This window comes from Bos grunniens, chromosome 7 (assembly GCF_055505025.1).
Source record: "Bos grunniens cultivar Pamir isolate PY7600 chromosome 7, Bosgru_T2T1.0, whole genome shotgun sequence".
Taxonomy (NCBI): Eukaryota; Metazoa; Chordata; class Mammalia; order Artiodactyla; family Bovidae; genus Bos; species Bos grunniens.
Window position 1 is genome coordinate 8,864,222 of NC_141171.1, and position 27,159 is coordinate 8,891,380.

Genomic DNA, 27,159 nt, shown 5'->3' on the forward strand with positions numbered 1-27,159 from the left:
TTGTCCAAAGAACTCTCAGGAGTCTTCTACGGCACCACAATCTGAAAGCATAATGCTTTCTTTATGGTTCAACTCTCACATCATTACATGACTACTGGAAAACACATAGCTTTGACAACATGGACCTTTGTCAACCAAGTGATGTCTGTGCTTTTTAAAATGCTTGTCTGGGGAGGGAAGTGGGAGGGGGTTTCAGGATGGGGAACACGTGTACACCCGTGGCAGATGCATGTTGATGTATGGCAAAACAAATACAATATTGTAAAGTAAAAATAATAATAATAAAAAATTAAAAAAATAAATAAAATGCTTGTCTCAATTTGTCACAGCTTTTCTTCCAAGGAGCAAGCATCTTTTAATTTCATGGCCTCAGTCACCATCCACAGTGATTTTGGAGCCCAAGAAAATAGAATCTGTCACTACTTCTACTCAGATTATAACTGGGAGATCACTAACCCCTATGAATCCCATTTCTACAATGGAAAACCGAGTTCATAATAGTACTACCTCACAGAATGAAGTTTTCCAAAAATAAATCATACAATCTCTAGGAGATGCTAAGATCTAAATACACCTCTTACAACTAACAAACACTTTCTAATGAGGAACAAAATAACCAGTCTTGTGCTGGAAGTATGAAATGTGTAACTGTTTTAGCAGTATTGTCATAAATCCAAGCAGTGTACTGTCCAAGGTTTTATATTAAAGTGACACTGTTAACTCACTTCTTAAAGATGATGATAGGATTTTAGGGGCTGTGACCCACTACAGTTAGTGCTTGATTAGGGCCCTAATCAAGACAGAATACCAATCTTGGATTCTAGATAAAGATGGATTCATGGTTGGGATAAGTCGTTGGGAAACTTAAGGTTTATTCCTCTGGGTAGATACGACAGTTCATATAAAGAGTAATAAATGTTGAATGCATCTGACTTGTAACATTGTCTCCTAAACATAGAAAATAAGCAGGAAAATTTTTTTATCTGTCCAGACCAGTGTCCCTCAGGGAAATCAGTTATTAGAGGTGGTGGAAACAAGAGAGAAACATGGTAATGAGTAGACCCAGGGAGCTGTAAATATCTCCTCTGCTGCATCCCTCAGCCTGTGCATCCTTGGTCTGGACAGGACTCGGTTGTTGTTTTTGGAGACATAACTGACTTAGGGGACTGATGCTTGACTGCATCTCACTGTCTTGTCTGGGAACAGAGCTCCTATTTCCATCATCAACCATTCAAGAGGAATTTGGACATCTCTGTTGAGACCTTCCTCTCAGAGACTCGCCCAGGTGAGTCAAGAACCAGATAAATACTGCAGAGTGTCAAAGGGAATAACAATCAAGAACATTCACCCGAGTTCACCTGAGAGCCAGTCCAGGCTAACCCAGAGGCAAGATCACTGAGGTTGTTTGTGTGCTTGATTAATAATATATTAATTTTTTATTCCAAAAATAGAAGTGAAAATTGAACTAACAATTCAAGGTCAAGGTTGACCATGAAAAGATGAACATGAAAGCCCAATGAGAAGAGGGAATAGGAGGTATAAAGTCCTTCCAGTAAAAGTAGAATCTAAGTTCAAGGAGTTTGCAATTAACTGGAGTAGAGACAAAGGGTATTAGCTGTGGAAGGATGTACAGAGATGCAAGGATTTTTGTATTTTTTTTTAATATGGAGCATATTTGACTATGATGAGAAGTATCCAGATTAAGGAATGCCTCCACATATTTTCTTGAAACAGCAGTTCATGAGATATATATATTTCACAGCATTTCTCCTCTCAATGTAGAAAATAAAACACATTATCATGTGAAAAATGGTGTAGTAATGAGCTTCATCTGTAGTTATTTCCTGTAAGAGTGAATACATTTGTAGATTAGCTAACCAATCACTTTCTCTGTTGAAAATATAGAGACATGACTAATCAGGACCTTTCCTTTTTTAATTTATTTTTTAAAAATTTATTTACTTATTTTAATTGGAGGATAGTTACATTATAACACTGTGATGGCTTTTGCAATGCATTAATATGCATTGGCCATAGATATACATGTGTCTCCCCAGCTGACACCCCCTCACACCTCCCTCCCCACCCCATCCCTCTAGGTGAATCCAGCATGTTTTATTACTGTTTTATATTTTATTCTTTCAAACAATTAAATTTTTTCATCAAGCTTGCTGCTTGCCTTTTACTTATTTTCTGTATATACAAAACAATGTATATATAACATGTGAGAATTTATAAATTTTGTGTGGTAAAATCAGTGTCAATTCATCTTATTGCTTTTCACTTTTTGCAATTCATCTCTATTGCTTTTTTTTAAAAAAAAATTTTAACTGAAGGAATAGAGTTGTCATTTAAATATTCTTTACTTGGAAAACCCTTGCTTTAAATAGAAATGAAAATGTTCTTCTGTGTATTAGGTGCTAATAAATCATGATTTTAATGCATTTCCAACTACCTTTCCTATCTCTTATCCCTTATTGTTTAATTTATTCTATTTTGATCAGATCTATCTATAAGAGTTGCATATATTCAGCCACTACTACTTGGAAGGCATTCTCCTTTGCATTTAACCAAAGACAACTTTGTATTCCATACCTGAATTTGAGTCCATATGTCCCCATGGAAGAGGAAATTATAACTTAGGTACTGCTTCCTCCCCACATTAAAAAAGACTTTCTGTCATATTCTTTCATTTCCAAATCTAAAATTGAATTAGTAACACACTTGATATCATTAAATTGTAATTTTGTATATCATTTCTTTGAGAAGTCATTTCTAGATTTTCCTTAAATTTTGTTTCCTATAGGCATTTTTTTAAAGGTATCTTTTATTGAGATGTAATCAACATATGTTATATTATATTAGTTTCAGGTTTATACATAATGATTCAATATTTATATATATTGTGAAATGGTTTCCAAAATGAGTCTATTTAATACAAATCACCAAGTGTACTTTCAAATATGCAATGCAGTATTATTAACTATTGTCACAATACTGTACATTATAGCCCCATGACTTATTTATCTTATAATTGGAAGTGTGTACGTTTGACTCCTTTCATCTAGTTTACCCTCTCCGACTCTCTGCTCCTGCCTCTGGCAGCCACAATCTGTTCTCTCTGTCTATGAGCTTGGCTTTTGGCTTTGTTTTTGTTTTTTTTTTTGATTCCACATATAAGCAAGATTTCATAAGTGTTTGTTTGTCTCTGTCTGACTTATTTCACTTATCATAAAAGCCTGCATGGCAATGAAGACCCAGGACAGCCAAAATAAATAAATAAATAATTTAAAAAAAAATAAAGAAATAAAACAAAACAAGATATAAATCTGTAATATGCAGTATAGGGAGTATAACCAATATTTTGTAATACTTTTAAATGGAGTATAATCTATAAACATATCAAATCACTATGTTGTACACCTGAAACTAATAAAGAGTTTAGATCAACTATATACCAGTTCTTAGGAAAAGAATGAAATCTTGCCATTAGCAACAACATGGTTGGAACTTGAAGCCATTATGATAAGTGAGATAAGTCATATAGGCTTTTTAAAATATGGAGTTTCCTAAAGCACTGAAGAAAATTTATGACCAACCTAGATAGCATATTGAAAAGCAGAGACATTACTTTGCCAACAAAGGTCCGTCTAGTCAAGGCTATGGTTTTTCCAGTGGTCATGTATGGATGTGAGAGTTGGATTGTGAAGAAAGCTGAACTCCAAAGAACTGATGCTTTTGAACTGTGGTGTTGGAGAAGACTCTTGAGAGTCCTTTGGACTGCAAGGAGATCCAACCAGTCCATTCTGAAGGGGATCAGCTCTGGGATTTCTTTGGAAGGAGTGATGCTAAAGCTGAAACTCCAGTACTTTGGCCACCTCATGTGAAGAGTTGACTCATTGGAAAAGACTCTGATGCTGGGAGGGATTGGGGGCAGGAGGAGAAGGGGACGACAGAGGATGAGATGGCTGGATGGCATCACTGACTCGATGGACGTGAGTCTGAGTGAACTCCGGGAATTGGTGATGGACAGGGAGGCCTGGTGTGCTGCGATTCATCAGGTCGCAAAGAGTCGGACATGACTGAGTGACTGAACTGAACTGACTGAAAGCGCTAAAGACACATGTGGGCTTCATGATTTGAAGGTTCAGCAGTAACACGGAGGCTACATAATTTTTCAACCTTCTCTGACAATATCTCTCCTCACTAATCCTCCTGCTCATTTTCTCTCACCAGATTGGCTTCCTTTTATCAACTGGGTCATCTTAAGCAAGCATTCTCCTCAGGGCCTGTGCACTGGTTGCTCCCTTGTAAGGACACCCTTCCCCAAGTCTGTTCATGACAGTCACCCTTCTTTGAAGTCTGTTCAAATAACATCTTGTTTGCAGTTCTTGTCTAAACAGGCCTAAAACAGTATTTCCTTTTCACCCTTGCTTTTATGCCAGCTTTCTTTTCTTTTTATTTTATGGGTCTCTTTTTAAGAGACCCATAAGCATAAGACATGTTATATATACATTTAAATTTCTATGTAACTTTTTATTTGTTTATATTTTCTCTGCACAACCAGATTTTATGAGCTTTTGTTTTCCAACACCCTAACTCCTTGCATAGATAGTACCTGGAATATTGTCACAATTCAATTTATATTCCTCAAGTGTATGAAAGAATTTCTCATTAAAATTGTAGTAAATACATGTTATGTAAAATACATAACATGTTGGGGGAAACTGACCATGAGACAACTTTGCTAACTAGAGATGACACAGGAGATTCCTTCAAGTGCACAAAATCCATGAACAAAATGTTGAAAGCAATTATTGATGGCAAAATATAAATGGTAGCATTTCTACCACATGAGTAATGATGCTTTTGTGTGAAAATAAATCATGCTATTTCCCTATTTTTCTATAGTCACCATCAATACATGGCAATAAGAAACCTAACAGGAGTTTCACAATTTCTTCTTCTGGGAGTCTCAGAGGAATTAAAATTGCAACACTTCATATTTGGTCTTTTCCTCTCCATGTACCTGATCACTGTATTTGGAAACTTGCTCATCATCCTGGCCGTCAGCTCAGACTCCCACCTGCACACCCCCATGTACTTCTTCCTCTCCAACCTGTCCTTTGTAGACATCTGCTTCACCTCAACCACCATCCCAAAGATGCTATGGAATATCCAGACACAGAGCAAAGTCATAACCTATGAAGGCTGCATCACCCAGATGTATTTTTTCACACTCTTTGCAGGACTGGACATCTTGCTTCTAACAGTGATGGCCTATGATTGCTTCATGGCCATCTGCCACCCCCTGCACTACATGGTCATCATGAACCCCCAGCTCTGTGAACTGTTGGTGCTGGTGTCCTGGGTCATCAGTGTCCTGCATTCCTTGTTAGAAAGCTTAAGTTTGTTGAGACTGTCATTCTGTACCTTCTTAGAAATCCCCCACTTTTTCTGTGAACTCAATCAGATGATCCAACTTGCCAGTTCTGACACCTTTCTCAATAATGTGGTGATGTATTCTGGAGCTGTGTTCCTGGCTGGGGGTTCCTTCACGTGTATTCTTCACTCTTACTCTAGGATAGTTTCTTCCATAGGCAGAATCTCATCATCTCAGGGGAAGTATAAAGCATTTTCCACCTGTGCGTCTCACCTCTCAGTTGTCTCCTTATTTTATTGTACAGGTTTAGGAGTGTACCTCAGCTCTGCTGGTACCCACAGCTTCCACTCAAGTGCAACAGCCTCGGTGATGTACACTGTGGTCACATCCATGCTGAACCCCTTCATCTATAGTCTGAGAAATAAAGACTTAAAGAAGGGTCTGAAAAAACTCTTTAGAAAGATAATCATAAAAGGTCCTATTGGCATAGGTCTTAAGAAGTGCTTAGCCGCTCAGTCATGTCCAACTCTTTGTGACCTTTTAGACTGTAACCCGTCAGGCTCTGTCCATAGGATTTCCCAGGCAAGTATACTAGAGTGGGTTGCAATGCCCTCCTCTAGGGGATCTCCCTGAACCAGGAATCGAACCCATATCTCCTATGTCTCCTGAATTGCGGGTGGATTCTTTACTCGCTCAGCCATCAGGGAAGCCCAATAGATCTGAATTCTCCTGGCTTATAACCTGATCTCTTGAGAACAGAGAATCAGCAGGAAAAATTTCTTTCTGTCCAGACCAAGTTCTATAGGGAATTCATGTGCTTACAGGCCATTGTAAAATGAGAGAAATGTACATAATGTGCAGACAGAGAGAGCTGTAAATATCTCCTCTGCTGTGGTCCCTGAGCTTGTACAACTTGGGTGTGGATGAGACACAGTTGTTGCTTTTGGAGTCCTAAGTCTGGCTCAAGTTTCGATAGTTTAATCCTTCCTGCTGTCTCATCTGCACACAGAGCTTCAGTCTCCATCATCAACCATCCAGGAAGGGATTCAGACTTCTGCCTAGAGAACTACCTCTCAGAGTTCCCATGCTGGTGAGTCCAAGAACCCAAAAGACACTGCAGGAACAGGTCATAGAGAATGAAAATCAAGAATATTTGCCTGAGGACACTTGAAAAATAATTCAGTCTATACCAGAGTCCAAAGAACATTGTGGTGGTTTGCTTGTTTGATTGAAATATCAAAGTATTTTTTAGATGCTAAAAAGAGAACTCAGTAAGGCAATGCTCAGTGATGACAATTAAATGACAGGAAAGAAAGCCCAGTTACAAAAGGGAAGAGAGACATAAAGGGCTTCCAGGCAGAATATAATAGAATGTATATCCAAGTGTCTTACTAATTCACTGGAAGAAAGAGGTAAGGTGTTAACTGGAGGGACATAAAATGAAGTGAAGGCATTTTTTTCAAACTTTCAATATAGGGCATATTTGACTCTATTTCCTTATTGATGAGAAAGGTCCACACCAAAGAAGGCCTGCAAACACATCCTTGCAACAGCAGTTGCAAGAGACATGTATTTCACAGCATTTTCTATGGGGAAAACAAAGGAAGGAAAATAATTAATTTGCATAAAGGGGAATGCTAATGAACTTGAATTATTTATTCCATTACTTGTGATGCTTGAATATGTAAGTGGATTTGATAACTATTTACTTTCTGTATCTCAAATTATCTTTGTGACTCCTTTCCTTGGTAGAATAGAACTGGAGAATTTCTATTCTTGTTTATAATTGCTGCTGCTGCTTCATCTTGTCCGACTCTGTGCAACCCCATAGATGGCAGCCCACCAGGCTCCCCCATCTCTGGGATTCTCCAGGCAAGAGTACTGGAGTGGGTTGCCATTGCCTTCTCTGTGTTTATAATTATGATCTTTCAAATAAACTGTTGGAGGTTACCACTACCCCCTCATACTGGTGGTTTGTCATTTTGTTCTTTATTTATGTATAGATGTGTTTGAGGGGAATTGTGAATATATATGAATTTGGTGTGGTCAAATTTCTCAATTAATCATAATGTATATTCTCCATTGCCTTCTATTTATTTATTTATTGGCGTATAGTTGTTTTACCACGTTGTGTTAGTTTTTGTAGTGCTATGAAGTGAATCAGCTGTATGTATACATACATCCCCTCCCTCTTGGGCCTCCCTTCCATCCCCCATCCCATCTATCTAGGTCATCATGGAGCACCGAGCTGAGCTCCCTGTGCGGCACAGTAGGTCCTCACTAGCTATCTGTTTTACACATGGCAGTGCACCTGCGTCAGTCCCAATCTCCAAATTCATCCCCCTTCTCCCCCCAGCTGTGTCCATATGTCTTTTCCCGACGTCTGTGTCTCTATTCCCGTCCAACAAAAAGGTTCCTCAGTGCCATTTTTCTAGATTCCATGTACATGCATCACTATATATTTGTTTTTATTAAAAATTTTTTTTTTCTGAAAGAAACTGAGCTGTCAGTTTAATATTCTCCACTTGCCGATCACTGTTTTAGACAAAAATGAAGTTGAAAGTTCTGTATCCTTTGTGCTAATAAATCACCAATTACAGTTTTTCCAACATGCATTTACATCTCTGCTATTTCTAATTGCTCCTTTATTTATTTATTTTTGCCACCCTACATGGCATATAGGATCTTCGTTCCCTGACCAGGGATGGAACTTGTGCCCCCTGCAATGGAAGTGCTAATTCTTAACCACTGGACCACCAGGGAAATGCCTAATTGCTCCTTTTGATTAGACCTATGTTTAAAAGTTGCTTCAATAATCTAGACTGTACGTTATTTTCTTTCATAATTTTAAGTATGTCTTGCCATTCCCTCCTGGCTTGAAGAGTTTCTATGGAAAGATCAGCTGTTATCCTTATGGGAATTCCCTTCTGTGTTACATAGTTTTGGAAGTTTTGGCCACAGCAATCAGAGCAGAAAAAGAAATAAAAGGAATCCAAATTGGAAAAGAAGTAAAACTCTCACTATTTGCAGATGACATGATCCTCTACATAGAAAACCCTAAAGACTCCACCAGAAAATTACTAGAACTAATCAATGACTATAGTAAAGTTGCAGGATATAAAATCAACACACAGAAATCCCTTGCATTCCTATACACTAATAATGAGAAAACAGAAAGAGAAATTAAGGAAACAATTCCATTCACCATTGCAACGGAAAGAATAAAATACTTAGGAATATATCTACCTAAAGAAACTAAAGACCTATATATAGAAAACTATAAAACACTGGTGAAACAAATCAAAGAGGACACTAATAGATGGAGAAATATACCATGTTCATGGATTGGAAGAATCAATATAGTGAAAATGAGTATACTACCCAAAGCAATTTATAGATTCAATGCAATCCCTATCAAGCTACCAATGGTATTCTTCACAGAGCTAGAACAAATAATTTCACAGTTTGTATGGAAATACAAAAAACCTCGAATAGCCAAAGCGATCTTGAGAAAGAAGAATGGAACTGGAGGAATCGACCTACCTGACTTCAGGCTCTACTAAAAAGCCACAGTTATCAAGACAGACAAGGTACTGGCACAAAGACAGAAATATAGATCATTGGAACAAAATAGAAAGCCCAGAGATAAATCCACGCACATATGAACACCTTATCTTTGACAAAGAAGCAAGAATACGCAATGGATTAAAGACAATCTCTTTAACAAGTGGTGCTGGGAAAACTGGTCAACCACTTGTAAAAGAATGAAACTAGAACACTTTCTAACACCATACACAAAAATAAACTCAAAATGGATTAAAGCTCTAAACATAAGACCAGAAACTATAAAACTCCTAGAGGAGAACATAGGCAAAACACTCTCCGATATACATCGCAGCAGGATCCTCTATGACCCACCTCCCAGAATATTGGAAATAAAAGCAAAAATAAACAAATGGGACCTAATTAACCTTAAAAGCTTCTGCACATCAAAGGAAACTATCAGCAAGGTGAAAAGACAGCCTTCAGAATGGGAGAAAATAATAGCAAATGAAGCAACTGACAAACAACTAATCTCAAAAATATACAAGCAACTCCTACAGCTCAACTCCAGAAAAATAAATGATCCAATCAAAAAATGGGCCAAAGAACTAAATAGACATTTCTCCAAAGAAGATATACAGATGGCTAACAAGCACATGAAAAGATGCTCAACATCACTCATTATCAGAGAAATGCAAATCAAGACCACTATGAGGTACCATTTCACACCGGTCAGAATGGCTGCGATCCAAAAGTCTACAAGCAATAAATGCTGGAGAGGGTGTGGAGAAAAGGGAATCTTCTTACACTGTTGGTGGGAATGCAAACTAGTACAGCCACTATGGAGAACAGTGTGGAGATTCCTTAAAAAACTGGAAATAAAACTGCCCAGCTGGGCATACACACTGAGGAAACTAGAAGGGAAAGAGACACGTGTACCCCAATGTTCATCGCAGCACTGTTTATAATAGCCAGGACATGGAAGCAACCTAGATGTCCATCAGCAGATGAATGGATAAGAAAGCTGTGGTACATATACACAGTGGAGTATTACTCAGCCATTAAAAAGAATACATTTGAATCAGTTCTAATGAGGTGGATGAAACTGGAGCCTATTATACAGAGTGAAGTAAGCCAGAAGGAAAAACACCAATACAGTATACTAACACATATATATGGAATTTAGAAAGATGATAACAATAACCCTGTGTACGAGACAGCAAAAGAGACACTGATGTATGGAACAGTCTTATGGACTGTGGGAGAGGGAGAGGGTGGGAAGATTTGGGAGAATGGCATTGAAACGTAAAATATCATGTATGAAACGAGATGCCAGTCCAGGTTCGATGCACGATACTGGATGCTTGGGGCTAGTGCACTGGGACGACCTAGAGGGATGGTATGGGGAGGGACGAGGGAGGAGGCTTCAGGATGGGGAGCACGTGTATACCTGTGATGGATTCATTTTGATATTTGGCAAAACTAATACAATTATGTAAAGTTTAAAAATAAAATAAAAATAAATAAATAAGTTGCTTCACATCAAACCATCATTTGGAAGGCATTCTTGTTTATCATTTGACTAATGTTCACTATACCTTCTGTGAAATTTGAAAGTGAAGTCATTCAGTCATGCCAGATTCTTTGTGACCCCATGGACTCCTCTGTCCATGGAATTCTCCAGGCAAGAATACTGGGGTGGGTTGCCATTCCCTTCTCCAGGAGATCTTCCTGACCCAGGAACTGAACCCAGGTCTCCTGCATTGCAGGCAGATTCTTTTCCATCTGAGCCAACAGGATACACTGAAATCCACAACTATTCATATAAGGTGAAATTATAACTTAAATACTGCTTTTCCCCTACATTTAAAAAGTCATTCTGTTTCATTCTTTTTTTACAAGTCATTGGCAGCCAACTTTATATTAATTATCCATGCTGATTTTGTTAAATTGTTACTATTTCACATTTTTATATAGCATAGATTTTCATTCCATTTTGTTACATACAATTGTTTTAAAACTACTCTACTTGACCTAGTCTCATTCAAGTTAATATTTCTTTTGCCATAAATTCTTAGATTATTTTAAAACTTCTCTTTCTGTATTATGCATGAAGTCTTAACTACCAGACTGCTAGGGTAGTTCCCAAAAATTAACATCTTGTTTGTACTGTCCACTTTGGATATATTCTTGACTATGGTAATTGTTAAAGATATTTGTCAGCCTGAAAGCATTTAAATTCTAATGGAAAAAATCTTACTCATTATTGAAATAAAAATTGATTTAAAGTGAAAAAAGAATATTTTTAGTTTAACTATTAATAGCTATCTTCAGATTGTTTATCAGAGACTGCTTCTTTACTGCTACTAGCACATTTGGGGGTAATTATTCTTACCCCCAAATCTGAAAGGCCTTTAAGTTTATCCCGGAACAATGGTATGAAAAATATTTTTTGTTGTTCCCTTAAACTATATACTGAGTTCAAGCAAAGATTTTTATGATTGGTCATGATTTTGATTTGCCTGGTATTATAATTATGTACCCACATATTATATGTCCATTTTTCTATCAATATCAATATTTCAAATAATTTTTACAAAAGATTGTTTTTGAACTGACTTTAACTACATGCTTTTGGTCATAAATTAAAAAAATTCTCTCTAGTAAAAAATGTCGATCATCTTACTTCTGAGTATCTTGACTTATTTGTCAGGATTTTGCCCATGCAAAAACTTTATAGGTATATTGCAAGATGTTTATCTATGAAGTGTCTGTTACACTTACACTGAGGTCATAATCTTTCTAATTTTTTGCAAGATGTTTTGGGGTAGGAAACTACAGACTTGGTAAAATAAATAGACATTTGTGTTTAATTTTATCAACAATTCACTTCTTCCAAATAAAATGAAATACAACCTTACCACATATTAAATGTCCATAAATAGAAACCTAAGTCCTAATGTATCCAACAAATAACAGAATGTGCTATATACCAGATCATTCTAGGAGGATTATGTTTTATGTTATTTGATATCTAGGTCATTGTCAACTTAATTAATACATTTTTACATCATGAGTCAGAAAGTCACTCAATCATGTTGACTCTTTGCGACCTATGGACTATACATACAGTCTATGGCATTCTCCATGCCAGAATACTGGAGTGGGTAGCCGTCCCCTTCTCCAAGGGATCTTCCTAACTGAGTAATTAAATCCAGGTCTCCCGCATTGCAGGTGGATTCTTTACCAGTTGAACCACAAGGAAAACCCATAAGTTATTGCTATTATATTTCTTATACAATTAGTTTTGAATGCTCCATTCAATTTTGTTTGCTAAAATTGTCTTGAAACCATACTATTTAACCTGGTTTCATTCTCCTTTCCCCAACTTTTCATTTTTTTAAAATTCATTTTTGTACAAGCACATATATATTCACACATGGTTAAAATACAAAGTTGAACATAACAGGTGACGTCTCTGTCTGCTTGGAGTCTGTGTTCATCGAGAAGATGAGTACAATGAAAGAAATGTATGAATAACACAATGTCTCAGGTAACTAATATGAAGAATGTTACTCAGAAGGTTGGAATCATCATGACATGTATATCTTATGTGTATGGACCTTGGAAGTCCCTGATGGTTGGGCAAACTAGGACCAAAGTGTGCATACAAGAATTAACAGAAAAAGGATGAAAACCCAAGGATAGCAAAGAGAAGGGGCCACATACGAAAAGAGAGAAAGAGGACTGCCTAGTCTGCTATCAGACCACATAAAAACAATTAAACAAAAAAATATAAAACAGGCACAGGAAAAACAGGTTTTGCTGCCTCATCTTAAAGATGGGCTTTCCAGGTGGCACTAGTGGTAAAGAACCTGCCTGCCAATGCAGGAGACATGAGTTGTGGGTTAGATCCCTGGGGCAGGAAGATCCCCTGGAGGAGGAAATGGCAAGACACTCCAGTATTCTTTTTTGTTGTTGTTGTTTTTCACTTTTTTTTTTAACTTTACAATATTATATTGGTTTTGCCACATATCAACATGAATCCGCCACAGGTACACATGTGTTCCCCATCCTGAACCCTCCTCCCTCCTCCCTCCCCGTACCATCCCTCTGGGTCATCCCAGTGCACCAACCCCAAGCATCCAGTATCGTGCATCGAACCTGGACTGGCGACTTGTTTCATATATGATATTATACATGTTTCAATGCCATTCTCCCAAATCATCCCACCCTGTCTCTCTCCCACAGAGTCCAAAAGACTGTCTGGAGAATCCCATGCACAGAGGAGCCTAGAGGTTTACAGTCCATGGGTTTGCAAAGAGTCAGACATGACTAAAGTCACTAAGCACAGGATACCACACTAAAAGTGGCCAACATTCATTTTACATTATGTATTGTACTTTATATACATCCTTTTACAAGCGTTGTTTTTTTGCCTTTACTCATTTTTATCTTGAGTGGTATAATCTGCAAATGTTTTAAAGCATAAAGACATCACTACTTTATCTTTTGGGTAAGTGTATTCTTTTTTTTTTTTTTTTATCATTTTTCATGTGCATCAAGGGAGTATTCAGTTCAGTTGCTCAGTCATGTCTGACTTTGCAAGCCCATGAACCACAGCATACCAGGCCTCCCTTTCTATCACCAACTCTCGGAGTCCACCCAAACCCATGTCCATTGAGTGGATGATGCCATCCAACCATCTCATCCTCTGTCGTCCCATTCTCCTCCTGCCCTCAATCTTTCCCAGAACCAGGGTCTTTTCAAATGAATCAGCTCTTCGCATCAGGTGGCCAAAGTACTGGAGTTTCAGCTTCAACATCAGTCCTTCCAATGAACACCCAGGACTGATCTCCTTTAGGATGGATCTCCTTGCAGTCCAAGGGACTCTCAAGAGTCTTCTCCAATACCACAGTTCAAAAGCATTAATTTTTCAGCGCTCATATTTCTTCACAGTCCGACTCTCACATCCATACATGACCACTGGAAAAACAATAGTTTTGACTAGATGGACCTTGGTTGGCAAAGTAAGTCTCTGCTTCTGAATATGCTGTGTAGGCTGGTCATAATTTCCTTCCAAAGAGTAAGCGTTTTTTAATTTCATGGCTGCAATCACCATCTGTAGTGATTTTGGAGCCCAGAAAAATAAATTCAGCCACTGTTTCCACTGTTGCCCCATCTATTTGCCATGAAGTGATGGGAGCAGATGCCATGATATTCGTTTTCTGAATGTTGAGCTTTAAGCCAACTTTTCTCTCTCTTCTTTCACTTTCATCAAGAGGCTTTTTAGTTCCTCTTCACTTTCTGCCATAAGGGTGGTGTCATCTGCCTATCTGAGGTTATTGATATTTCTCCCGGCAATCTTGATTCCAACCTGTGCTTCTTCCAGCCTAGCATTTCTTATGATGTACTCTGCAAAGAAGTTCAACAAGCAGGGTGACCATATACAGCCTTGACGAACTCCTTTTCCTATTTGGAACCAGTCTGTTGTTCCATGTCCAGTTCTAACTGTAGCTTCCTGACATTTATATAGGTTTCTCAAGAGGTGGGTCAGGTGGTCTTTTATTGCCATCTCTTTCAGAATTTTCCACAGTTTATTGTGATCCACACAGTCAAAGGCTTTGGCATAGTCAATGAAGCAGAAATTGATGCTTTTCTGGAAATCTCTTGCTTTTTCGATTTATCCAGCAAATGTTGGCATTTTGATCTCTGGTTCCTCTTCCTTTTCTAAAACCAGCTTGAACATCTGGAAGTTCACGGTTCACGTATTGCTGAAGCCTGGCTTGGAGACTTTTGAGCTTTACTTTACTAGCGTGTGACATGAGTGCAATTATGTGGTAGTTGGAGCATTCTTTGGCATTGCCTTTCTTTGGGATTGAAATGAAAACTGACCTTTTCCAGTCCTGTGGCCACTGCTGAGTTTTCCACATTTGCTGGCATATTTAGTGCAGCACTTTCACAACATCATCTTTCAGGATTTGAAATACCTCAACTGGAATTCCATCACCTCCACTAGCTTTGTTCGTAGTGATTTTTTCTAAGGCCCACTTGACTTCACATTCCAGGACGTCTGGCTCTAGGTGAGTGATCACACCATCGTGATTATCTTGGCCGTGAAGATCTATTTTGTACAGTTCTTCTGTGTATTCTCACCACCTCTTCTTAATATCTTCTACTTTTGTTATGTCCATACCATTTCTGTCCTTTATTGAGCCCATGTTTGCATTAAATTTTCCCTTGGTATCTCTAATTTTCTTGAAGAGATCTCTAGTCTTTCCCATTCTGTTGTTTTCCTCTATTTCTTTACATTGATCGCTGAGGAAGGCTTTCTTATCTGTTCTTGCTATTCTTTGGAACTCTGCATTCAGATGCTTATATCTTTCCTTTTCTCCTTTGCTCTTCACTTCTCTTCTTTTCACAGCTATTTTTAAGGCTTTCCCAGACAGCCATTTTGCCTTTTTTTTTCTTTTTTTAATTCTCAAGGGAGTATAGAAGCACAAGAAATGTCACCAGAACCAAAGAAGGTTTTCTTTACCACAATCTGTCAGGGACCATTTGAGTTTATTAGATTTTTCTTTTCTCTTATGTCCAGTTCCCGTCTCTCTCCTTTGATACATACACACATCATTTTTCAGTTTTATTTATTTATTTTTGCCTGTGCTGGGTCTTCATTGATGTGTGGGCTTTTCTCTAGTTGGGCAAGCAGGGGGCACTTTCTAGATGCACTGTGCAGACTTCTCATTGTGGTGGTTTCTGTTTGGGGGAGCATGGGCTTTAGGGCACTCTGGCTCAGTAGTTGTGATGCATGGGCTTAGTTATCTGGCAGTATGTGGAATCTTCCTGGACAAGGGATTGAACCTGTGACCCCAGATTGACAGCCAGATTCTTAACCATTGAACCACTAAGGAGGAAGTCTATATATATATATATATATATGTATATATATATATACACACACACACACACACACACACCCACCCATATATACACATATATTTGAGAAAGAAAATCATATATATATGTGTGTGTGTATACACACACACACAAGCATATAGCATCACAGACTCAATGGACATGAATGCAAGAAAACTCTAGGAGATAGTGAAGGACAGGGAAGTCTGATGTCCTACAGTCCATGGAAAGAATCATACATGACTTATCGACTGAACAAAAACATGAGTTTATGTAATACATTTTTCAACATAAGTTTAATACAAAAAATAAACTGGCTATACCAAAACAGAGCTCCAAGTTTATTGGTTCTGTGTTCAGTTGTTTCAGTTGGGTCTAACTCTTTGCAAGCCTATGGACTATAACCCACCAGGCTCCTCTGTCCAGGGGATTCTCCAGTTAAGAATACTGGAGTGGGTTGCCATGCCCTTCTCCAAAGGATCTTCCCGACCCAGGGATCAAACTTGGGTCTCTTGTGTCCCCTGCATTGCAGGCAGATTCTTTACCCGTAGAGCTATCTCGGAATGTTGGAAAATTTACAAACTGGAATTTCCGGATGCCATTTCTAGATAATTTTCTATGATCATCTTGAGTTATATCAACATCTAACTTAATAAGGGTCGTTAGGGGTGAAAAAGACATGGAAGTTACACAATATAGGAAAGAAGATTCTACTGTGTGTATGTGTTTTCATGCCCTGTGAAGTGTGTGAAGTCCTCCAAGCAAGAGTACTGAGCACATATATTCCAAGGTGAATTTTATAACAGAGTTCTAAACTCAACTGACAGAAAGGATTCATTAGTACTTACAAGCCAACTTTGCAGCAATTTCCTAAGGTTCTAAAAATACATAATGTATATAAGGGACTCCTTGATATTTGATGTTTCAGCAGCAGCAGGGAGGCCACCTTGCTCCTCAGCACCCTATGACATCATCTCTCCTCACTTTCCCCCCTGCCCATTACCTTTCCCATACCACACATCTTAAAGAAGTACCTCTCTTTGCACTGCTGTTCTCCCTGCCTGGCACACATTTCATCTGATATGTTGATGGAAATGTCACCTTGTTTTTCAAGTTTTCAAGCCTTAGCATGAACATCCATAAAAATAGCACCCCTTCTTTACTCATTCTCTTATACCTGCTTTCATTTTCCTCATAGCATTTGTCATGGTCTGAGAAGATATACATACCTTTTTTTTTTTTTTTTAATTCTCTGGATATTTCTCTGTAGATGGATAGTAAGAGGTTTTATTTTTAAGCTCCCCATACTCATTGACTAGACAGCACCTGGAACATTGTCAGCACACAATTTAAATGCCCTGAAAAAATGAAAAAAATTCTCCTTAAATATGAGAAATATTTGACTTGCCAGGGAAAATGCTGAAAGTTGAACAAGCTTGCTAATTAAAGATGATGTAAGAAATTCCACCAAGGGGACTGAATTCATAAACAAATTTTTGAAATTAATATTTTGATAGGTAATTATAAATGGCAGCCCTTCAACAATGTGAGTAATATCTGATTGTGTAAAAATCAGTCATGTTATTTTCCCCTTTTCTCATAGTTACCTTCAGCCCATGGTACCAAGGAACCTAACACATGTTTCAGAATTTCTTCTTCTGGGATTTTCAGAAGAACCAGAACTGTAGCCCCTCATATTTGGAGCTTTCCTCTCCATGTACCTGATCACTGTGTTTGGAAACCTGCTCATCATCCTGGCCGTCAGCTCAGACCCCCACCTCCACACCCCCATGTACTTCCTCCTCTCCAACCTATCCTTTGTAGACATCTGTATCACCTCCACCATCACCCCAAAGATGCTGTGTAACACCCAGACACAGAGCCACATTATAACCTATGAAGGCTGCATGATTCAGATGTATTTTTTCATGCTGTTTGCAGGGTTGGATGACTTCCTCCTGACTGTGATGGCTTACGACCGCTTTGTGGCCATCTGCCACCCCCTTCACTACACAGTCATCATGAACCCACAACACTGTGGAATTCTGGTTTTGGTTAGCTGGATCATTAGTGTCCTACATTCCTTGATAGAAACCTTAATGGTATTGACACTGTCCTTCTGCAGAGAGGTGGAAATCCCTCACTATTTCTGTGAACTCAAGCAGTTGATTCAACTTGCGTGTTCTAACAACTTTCTTAATGAACTGATGATGAGTTTTGCAGCTGGGCTTCTGGGTGGTGTTCCCCTTGCTGCTATCCTTTACACTTACTGCAAGATAGCTTCCTCAATATGTAGAATCTCATCAGCTCAGGGGAAGTATAAAGCATTCTCCACCTGTGCATCTCACCTCTCAGTCGTCTCCTTATTTTACTGTACATGCTTAGGAGTGTATCTTAGCTCTGCTGCTCCTCACAACCCACACTCAAGTGCAACAGCCTCAGTGATTTACACCGTGGTCACACCCATGCTGAACCCCTTCATCTACAGTCTGAGGAACAGAGACATTAAGAGAGCCCTGAGAGCATTCTTTCAAATGTGAGCTATAAAAAAACGTAATTCACCTGGGCTGAAGAAAGGCCTCAGAATCATAAATTGCCAGGCTTTGATCAGGCTGTGGAAGTTGAACTTGCTCTTTCAATTTATTTCCTGAATTTTTCCTTTTTTTGACTTCAGCTTCTCCATATGATTTATGTACTTTAGTTAAGGCTTGTGATATCTCTCTAATTCAAACATTTTTTTCACTTTATGGTTTTCCCACTTTCTCAGATTTATTCTTACCCTTGGATCTGGATAATTTGGGAATTAATCCTTTTTTCATATAACTAGGTGAATTTCTTAAAATTGCCTGCATGCTAAGTCACTGTAGTCAAGTCCAACTGTTTGTGACCCTATGGACTATAGCCTGCCAGGATCCTCTGTCCATGGGATTCTCCAGGCAAGAATACTGGAGTGGATTGCTGTGTCTTCCTCCACAGGATCTTCCTGACCCAGGGATCTAACCTGCATCTCTTATGTCTTACCTGCAGGTTCTTTACCACTAGCGCCACCTGAGAAATCCTTCTTAAAATAATTTATTCTCTGATCATCTGTTTTACATATGGTAATATGCATGTTTCAATGGGGAGGGAGGTAGGAAGGGGTTCAGGATGGGGGTACATATTGCGCCTGTGGCTGATTCATGTTGATGTATGGCAAAACCATCACAATTTCATAAAGTAATTATCCTCCAACTAAAATTAATTTATTAAAAAAGAAAAAAATTTGTTCTTAAATAAAACATATAGCATCAATCACTTTTTTGTTGTTTGTATAAAGAATAGTCATGACTTGTAGTTCTGCTATGAAAAAAAACTACTCTAAGCATTTATGTCTGTTCATGTATTTGTAAAGATTAAAGTCTCAGACAACAGATTTGATTTTTGTTTGTATCATTTCTTTGTATATAACTACCTTAACGCTTTTTCTGATATTCTAGACTTTTAAAATTTAGTGTCATTTGTAACGTGCAATTTAATTTTTTTCTCCTCTTTAAGTTCCTATTATCTTGCTCACATACGTACCATGTGTGTGCATGCATGCTCAGTTGCTTCATTTGTGTCCGACTCTTTGTGACTCTGGACTGTAATCTGCCAGGCTCCTCTGTCCATGGAATTTTCCAGGCAAGAATACTAGAGTGGGTTTCTATGCCTTCCTCCAGGGGATCTTCCCAACCCAGGGATTGAACCTGTGTTTCCTGGGTCTCTGGCATTGCAAGCAGATTCTTTACCCACTGAACCACCTGGGAAGCCCTATACCTACCATAGTTAATGGCAAAAATAGATGAACAAATGCATGTATCCATGTGGTATCCCCAAGGCAATGCACTTTTGGAACTTTTTTCCTGATTTTTAAATCTGAAGTAGAGTTGATTCACAATGTCTTATTTATTTCAGGTGCATAACACACTGATTCAGTATTTTTACAGATTATTTTTCACTAAAAGTTAATAAAAGATAATGTCTATAATTGCCTGTGCTACACAATATATCCTTGTTACTTGCCTATACAGTAACTATCCTCTCTTTTTCCCATACTGCTAATTTGCTCATACCCCATTCTCTTTACAGTCTGGTAACTTTTAGTTTGTGTTCTGTATCTGTGAGTATATCTCTGTTTGCATATATTCTCATTGTATTATTTTTGATTCCATACAATCATTTACCATACATCATAAGTTATATCATACACTATTTTTTCTCTCTCTGACATATTTCACTAAACCTAATAATAACTAGGTCCATCCACATGGCTTCAAAGAGCAGAATTTCATTCTTTTTAATGTCTGAGTAACATTTCATTATTTATACATATTAATGTTTATTTATTTGTGGTACATATACTTTATATACTTGTCTATTGTTGGACATTTGAGTTGCTTCCATATTGTGTTTATCGTAAACAGTGCTGCCATGAACATTAGGGTGCATGCGTCTTTTCAAATTTGTCCTTTTATAGTTTGGGGGTATATATTCCCACAGGACTGGAAAAGGTCCGTTTTCATTCCAATCCCAAAGAAAGGCAATGCCAAGGAATGCTCAAACTACTGCACAATTGCACTCATCTCACATGCTAGTAAAGTAATGCTCAAAATTCTCCAAGCCAGGCTTCAGCAATACATGAACTGTGAACTTCCTGATGTTCAAGCTGGTTTTAGAAAAGGCAGAGGAACCAAAGATCAAATTGCCAACATCCACTGGATGATGGAAAAAGCAAGAGAGTTCCAGAAAAAACATCTATTTCTGCCTTATTGACTATGCCAAAGCCTTTGACTGTGTGGATCACAATAAACTGTGGAAAATCCTGAAAGAGATGGGAATCCCAGACTACCTGGCCTGCTTCTTGAGAAACCTATATGCAGGTCAGGAAGCAACAGTTAGAACTGGACATGGAACAACAGACTGGTTCCAAATAGGAAAAGGAGTACGTCAAGGCTATATATTGTCACCGTGCTTATTTAACTTATACCCAGAGTACATCATGAGAAACGCTGGACTGGAAGAAGCACAAGCTGGAATCAAGATTGCCTGGAGAAATATCAATAACCTCAGATATGCAGATGACACCACCCTTATGGCAGAAAGTGAAGAGGAACTAAAAAGCCTCTTGATGGAAGTGAAAGAGGAGAATGAAAAAGGTGGCTTAAAGCTCAACATTCAGAAAATGAAGATCATACATCTGGTCCCATCACTTCATGGGAAATAGATGGGGAAACAGTGAAAACAATGTCAGACTTTATTTTTTGGGGCTCCAAAATCACTGCAGATGGTGACTGCAGCCATGAAGTTAAAACACGCTTACTCCTTGGAAGAAAAGTTATGACCAACCTAGCCAGCATATTAAAAAACAGAGACATTACTTTGCCAACAAAAGTCTGTCTAGACAAGGCTATGGTTTTTCCTGTGATCATGTATGGATGTGAGAATTGGACTGTGAAGAAGGCTGAGCGCTGAAGAATTGATGCTTTTGAACTGTGGTGTTGGAGAAGACTCTTAAGAGTCCGTTGGACTGCAAGGAGATCCAACCAGTCCATTCTGAAGGAGATCAGCCCTGGGATTTCTTTGGAAGGAATGATGCTAAAGCTGAAACTCCAGTACTTTGGCCACCTCATGCGAAGAGTTGACTCATTGGAAAAGACTCTGATGCTGGGAGGGATTGGGGGCAAGAGGAGAAGGGGACGACAGAGGATGAGATGGCTGGATGGCATCACTGACTCGATGGACATGAGTTTGGGTGAACTCCGGGAGTTGGTGATGGACAGAGAGGCCTGGCGTGCTGCAATTCATGGGGTCATAAAGAGTCGGACACGACTGAGTGACTGAGCTATATAACTATTCCCAAGAGTAATTTCCAGGGTCATATAATAGTTCTATTTTTAGGTCATTGAGAAACCTCCCTGCTGATTTCCAGAGTGAATGAGTGAGTGAGTGAGTGAAAGTCGTTCAGTCATGTCTGACTTTGTAACCTCATGGAGTATACAGTTGATGGAATTCTCCAGACCAGAATATTGGAGTGGGTAGTCTTTCCTTTCTCCAGGAAATCTTCCCAATCCAGCGATCAAACCCAAGTCTCCCACATTGCAGGCAGATTTTTTACCAGCTGATCCACAAGGGAAGCCCAAGAATACTGAAGTGGGTAACCTATCCCTTCTGCAGCAGATCTTCCCAACCCAGGAATCAAACCAGGGTCTCCTGCATTGCAGGCGGATTCTTTACCAACTGAGCTATGATGGAAGCCCATTTTCCTTAGTGGCTGTACCAATTTATAAACCCAACTATATTAATGGACAGATGGTCCAAACAGAAAATCAATGAGGCATTAGTTGTCTTAGATGACATAAGTCACTTAAATAAACCAGTTGGATAATAGGTAACACAAATTTGAATAAATATTTGACATAAAGAATGTGACCTCTCCTTTCCAGAGAGGATATATGTATGCCTATGGCCCATTCATAGTGATGTATGGCAGAGGCCATCACAATATTATGAAATAGGATATAGCAAAATCTTTGTTATATGTCAACTCCTTAAATTATGGAAAATCAATATTCAAGTGAGAGGAGGTTTATATGTTGGAGTGAAGGATTCAATGGCTTATTTTATGTGCTTTTATTAGATTATTTTCTGGTTGAAAACTTAGAGTGCTGCCTATACATGAATTCTGCTGCTGCTCTAAAGAAATATCGTCCTATTTCCTAAGTTAGGCATAATACTAACTTAGGAGAAATGCATGTACATTACAAATAAGAACCATTTTATGTCCTGTCTATGGTAAAGAATCTCTTCAGTCTTTATAATAAAAGGGTGACTCACAAGAACAATTGAATTCCTGTCTAGTCCTGTGTTTTAGGGTCATAAGTTTTTCTCCACAAACATTCATTTTCTTTCAAACTCCTCTGGTTACCTGAAAGGGAACTTTAATGGAGTTACATTTTAATAATGTGATCTAAATTAAACTTGAATAACAAAATGGTCATTAATGTTTTCTTGATAGCAAACCAAATGTCAAAAGTCTTCACTTCTGCTCATTTGGGCTGTTGTATCAGTAATCTCTTGTTGCATAACAAGCCATTCTTTTTTTTCTTTTTTAATACTTTATTGAAGTGTAGTTGATTTCGTGAAGTGATTCAGTTATACACAGATATGCTTTATTTTTAAATCCTTTTTCATTATGCTTTGTCACAGAATACTGAATATAGTTCCTGTGCTATACTGTAGGACCTTGCTGTTTATTCATGCTAAATATAATAACTTGTATCTCTTAATCCCAAACTTTCAATCCATCCCCTCTACACTCCCTCTCCCTTGGCAACTGCCAGTCTGTTCTCTATGTCTGTGAGTCTGTTTCCGTTTCAGAGATAAGGACATTTGTTACGTTTGTGTCATATTTTACATTCTTCATATAAGTGATATCATATGGTGTTCACAGCAAGCCATTATAAAAGAAAACAATTTGACATGTTTTGCTAACATGAGATTGTATGGTGATCTTTCTTCTGGTTCAAATAAAAATTGTTTACCTTGAAATTTTCTCGTGTCTGTATTGCCTGTATTGCCAAATATTTCTATCTTAGTTCAGTTTTAGTATATCTCATAGATTTAAGTATGTGATATTTTTATTTTCGTTTGTCTTCAGGTGATTCTGTATTTCTCCCTTGGTATTTTTATTGACCTCATAGTTGTTCAGTAGCATGTGTTTCAGTTTTCACATAGTTCTGATTTTTGTTTCCATCTTTCCTCATTTGTTTGATTTCTAGTTTTATATCTTAGTGATTGGAAGAGAAGCTTGATGTGATTCAAAATTTCCTAAATTTATTGAGGCTAGTTTTGTGTCCCCAGAACATGGCCTATTCTTGAGAATGCCCCATGTACACTTGAGAAAAAAATGTATATTCTTCTATATTAGGATGGAATGTTCTATATAAGTATATCAAATGCATCTGGCCTTATATTTAATTTGCTGCTACTGCTGCTAAGTTGCTTCAGTCGTGTCCGACTCTGTGCGACCCCAGAGACGGCAGCCCACCAGGCTTCCCCGTCCCTGGGATTCTCCAGGCAAGAACACTGGAGTGGGTTGCCATTTCCTTCTCCAATGCATGAAAGTAAAAAGTGAAAGTGAAGTCACTCAGTCATGTCCAACTCTTAGCGACCCCATGGACTGCAGCCTACCAGGCTCCTCTGTCCATGGATTTTCCAGGCAAGAGTACTGGAGTAGATTGCCATTGCCTTCTCTTCTCTATTTAATTTAGCTGATACTTATTTTTTGACTTTCTAGTTGGATGATACTTATTCATATATCAGGATTGTTAAAGTCATGGGCTATTATTGTGTTACTGTCAATTTCTCCCTTTAGGTCTGTTAACTATTGTTGTATATGTTTGGTGCTCCTATTTTAGGTGCTTGTAAATAAAAAAAACGATTATGTGTTCTTGATGAACTGTCCCCTGTAGCATTGTATTCTGTCCATTTTTGTCTTTTGTTTCCTCTTTTATCTTGAAATCCATTTTTTTCTGATATGATTATGGCTACATCTTTTATGTTGCCATTTGCTTGGGCTATCCTTCTCCGTCACTTATTTTTAAATCTATATCTAGACATGAAGAGTCTCTTGGCTTTAGTATGTATGTGGGTCTTGTATTTTAATCCACTCTGTATTTTTTATAGGTGCATTCAACACATTTAGAATGATTATTGACAGATGAGGATTTAGTACTGCTATTTTATCTTTTCTATTCTGATTATCCTATTCCCCACCCTCCTTTTTTTCTTTTTCCTGAGTTTCTGTCTGCCATTTGAATTTGGTCATTTTTCTATGATTTGTTTTAATCAGCTTCCTCTTTTTTGATGTTTTGAGTCATTAGTCTAGATTTATGTTTTGTGGTCACCATGGGTTTATGGTAAACATCTCATAGGGAAAAATAGTCCTTTTCCCCCTGACAGCATCTTATTTTTGTTGCACACATGGGTTTCTTAGTTTCCCTCTTCCTGTTTTGTGTTTTAGTTGCCTTTTTATGTTGTGAGCTTGTTACCTAATTGAAGTAGCCATAATTGTTTTCTGCTTTTTCTCCTCTTTGCACATTACATGATAATAAGGTATTTAAAACTCTGTTCTGTAGTATTTCATAATTTTATGACTCTATTTGTCACCTTACTCAAAGTTTTGTGTCTTTTTGCCTTTTCCATTTCATGTTGAAGAGCTTCTTTCTACATTTCTTGTAGGTTAGGTCTAGTGTTGCAAAACTCCCTTAGCATTTGTTTGTATGAAAAAGTATTTCTCCTTCATATCTTAATGATAATTTTTAGGGATAGAATATTTTGGGGTGAAAGTTGTTCTCTTCCAGATTTCTGAGAATGCAATTCCATTCCCTCCTGGCTTGTAGAATTTCTGCTGTGAAATCTTTTTTTAATTTAATTTTATTTTTAAACTTTACAATATTGTATTAGTTTTGCCAAACATTGAAATGAATCCGCCATGGGTATATCCGTGCTCCCCATCCTGAACCCTCCTCCTTCCCCATACCCTTCCTCTGGATCATCCCAGTGCACCAGCCCCAAGCATCAAGTATCGTGCATCGAACCTGGACTGGCGACTCGTTTCATACATGATATTATACATGTTTCAATGCTATTCTCCCAAATCTCCCCTCCCTCTCCCTCTCCCACAGAGTCCATAAGACTGATCTATACATCAGTGTCTCTATTTCTGTCTCATACACAGAGTTATTGTTACCATCTTTCTAAATTCCATATATATGCGTTAGTATACTGTATTGGTGTTTTTCTTTCTGGCTTACTTCACTCTGTATAATAGGTTCCACTTTCATCCACCTCATTAGAACTGATTCAAATGTATTCTTTTTAATGGCTGAGTAATACTCCATTGTGTATATGTACCACAGCTTTCTTATCCATTCATCTGCTGATGGGCATCTAGGTTGCTTTCATGTCCTGGCTATTATAAACAGTGCTGCGATGAACATTGGGGTACACGTGTCTCTTTCCCTTCTGGTTTCCTCAGTGTGTATGCCCAGCAGTGGGATTGCTGGATCATAAGGCAGTTCTATTTCCAGTCTTTTAAGGAATCTCCACACTGTTCTCCATAGTGGCTGTACTAGTTTGCATTCCCACCAACAGTGTAAGAGGGTTCCCTTTTCTCCACACCCTCTCCAGCATTTATTGCTTGTAGACTTTTGGATTGCAGCCATTCTGACTGGCGTGAAATGGTACTTCATAGTGGTTTTGATTTGCATTTCTCTGATAATGAGTGACGTTGAGCATCTTTTCATGTGCTTGTTAGCCATCTGTATGTCTTCTTTGGAGAAATGTCTATTTAGTTCTTTGGCCCATTTTTTGATTGGGTCATTTATTTTTCTGGAATTGAGCTGTAGGGGTTGCTTGTATATTTTTGAGATTAGTTGTTTGTCAGTTGCTTCATTTGCTATTATTTTCTCCCATTCTGAAGGCTGTCTTTTCACCTTGCTAATAGTTTCCTTTGATGTACAGAAGCTTTTAAGTTGAATTAGGTCCCATTTGTTTATTTTTGCTTTTATTTCCAATATTCTGGGAGGTGGGTCATAGAGGATCCTGCTGTGATGTATGTCGGAGAGTGTTTTGGCTATGTTCTCCTCTAGGAGTTTTATAGTTTCTGGTCTTACATTGAGATCTTTAATCCATTTTGAGTTTATTTTTGTGTATGGTGTTAGAAAGTGGTCTAGTTTCATTCTTTTATAAGTGGTTGACCAGTTTTCCCAGCACCACTTGTTAAAGAGATTGTCTTTTCTCCATTGTATATTCTTGCCTCCTTTGTCAAAGATAAGGTGTCGATATGTGCGTGGATTTATCTCTGGGCTTTCTACTTTGTCCATTGATCAATATTTCTGTCTTTGTGCCAGTACCATACTGTCTTGATAACTGTGCCTTTGTAGTAGAGCCTGAAGTCAGGTAGGTTGATTCCTCCAGTTCCATTCTTCTTTCTCAAGATCGCTTTGGCTATTCGAGGTTTTTTGTATTTCCATACAAATTGTGAAATATTTGTTCTAGCTCTGTGAAGAATACCGTTGGTAGCTTGATGGGGATTGCATTGAATCTATAAATTGCTTTGGGTAGTATACTCATTTTCACTATATTGATTCTTCCAATCCATGAACATGGTATATTTCTCCATCTATTAGTGTCCTCTTTGATTTCTTTCACCAGTGTTTTATAGTTTTCTATATATAGGTCTTTAGTTTCTTTAGGTAGATGTATTTCTAAGTATTTTATTCTTGCCGTTGCAATGG

At 38.1% G+C, this 27,159-nt stretch overlaps 2 protein-coding genes across 2 annotated transcripts; both read left to right on the plus strand.

Moving 5' to 3' along the window:
- Nucleotides 1-4,924: 4,924 nt before the first annotated feature.
- On the plus strand, nucleotides 4,925-17,529 carry LOC147368275 (olfactory receptor-like protein OLF4). Its single transcript, XM_086413546.1, has 2 exons — nucleotides 4,925-5,883; nucleotides 17,445-17,529. Exons 1-2 carry the CDS (start codon nucleotides 4,925-4,927, stop codon nucleotides 17,527-17,529), a joined length of 1,044 nt encoding a protein of 347 aa, XP_086269672.1.
- LOC147368276 (olfactory receptor-like protein OLF4) lies at nucleotides 17,458-18,381 on the plus strand. The gene has a single exon (XM_086413443.1). It carries the CDS (start codon nucleotides 17,557-17,559, stop codon nucleotides 18,379-18,381), a length of 825 nt encoding a protein of 274 aa, XP_086269569.1. The 5' UTR covers nucleotides 17,458-17,556.
- The last annotated feature ends 8,778 nt before the right edge of the window (nucleotides 18,382-27,159 follow it).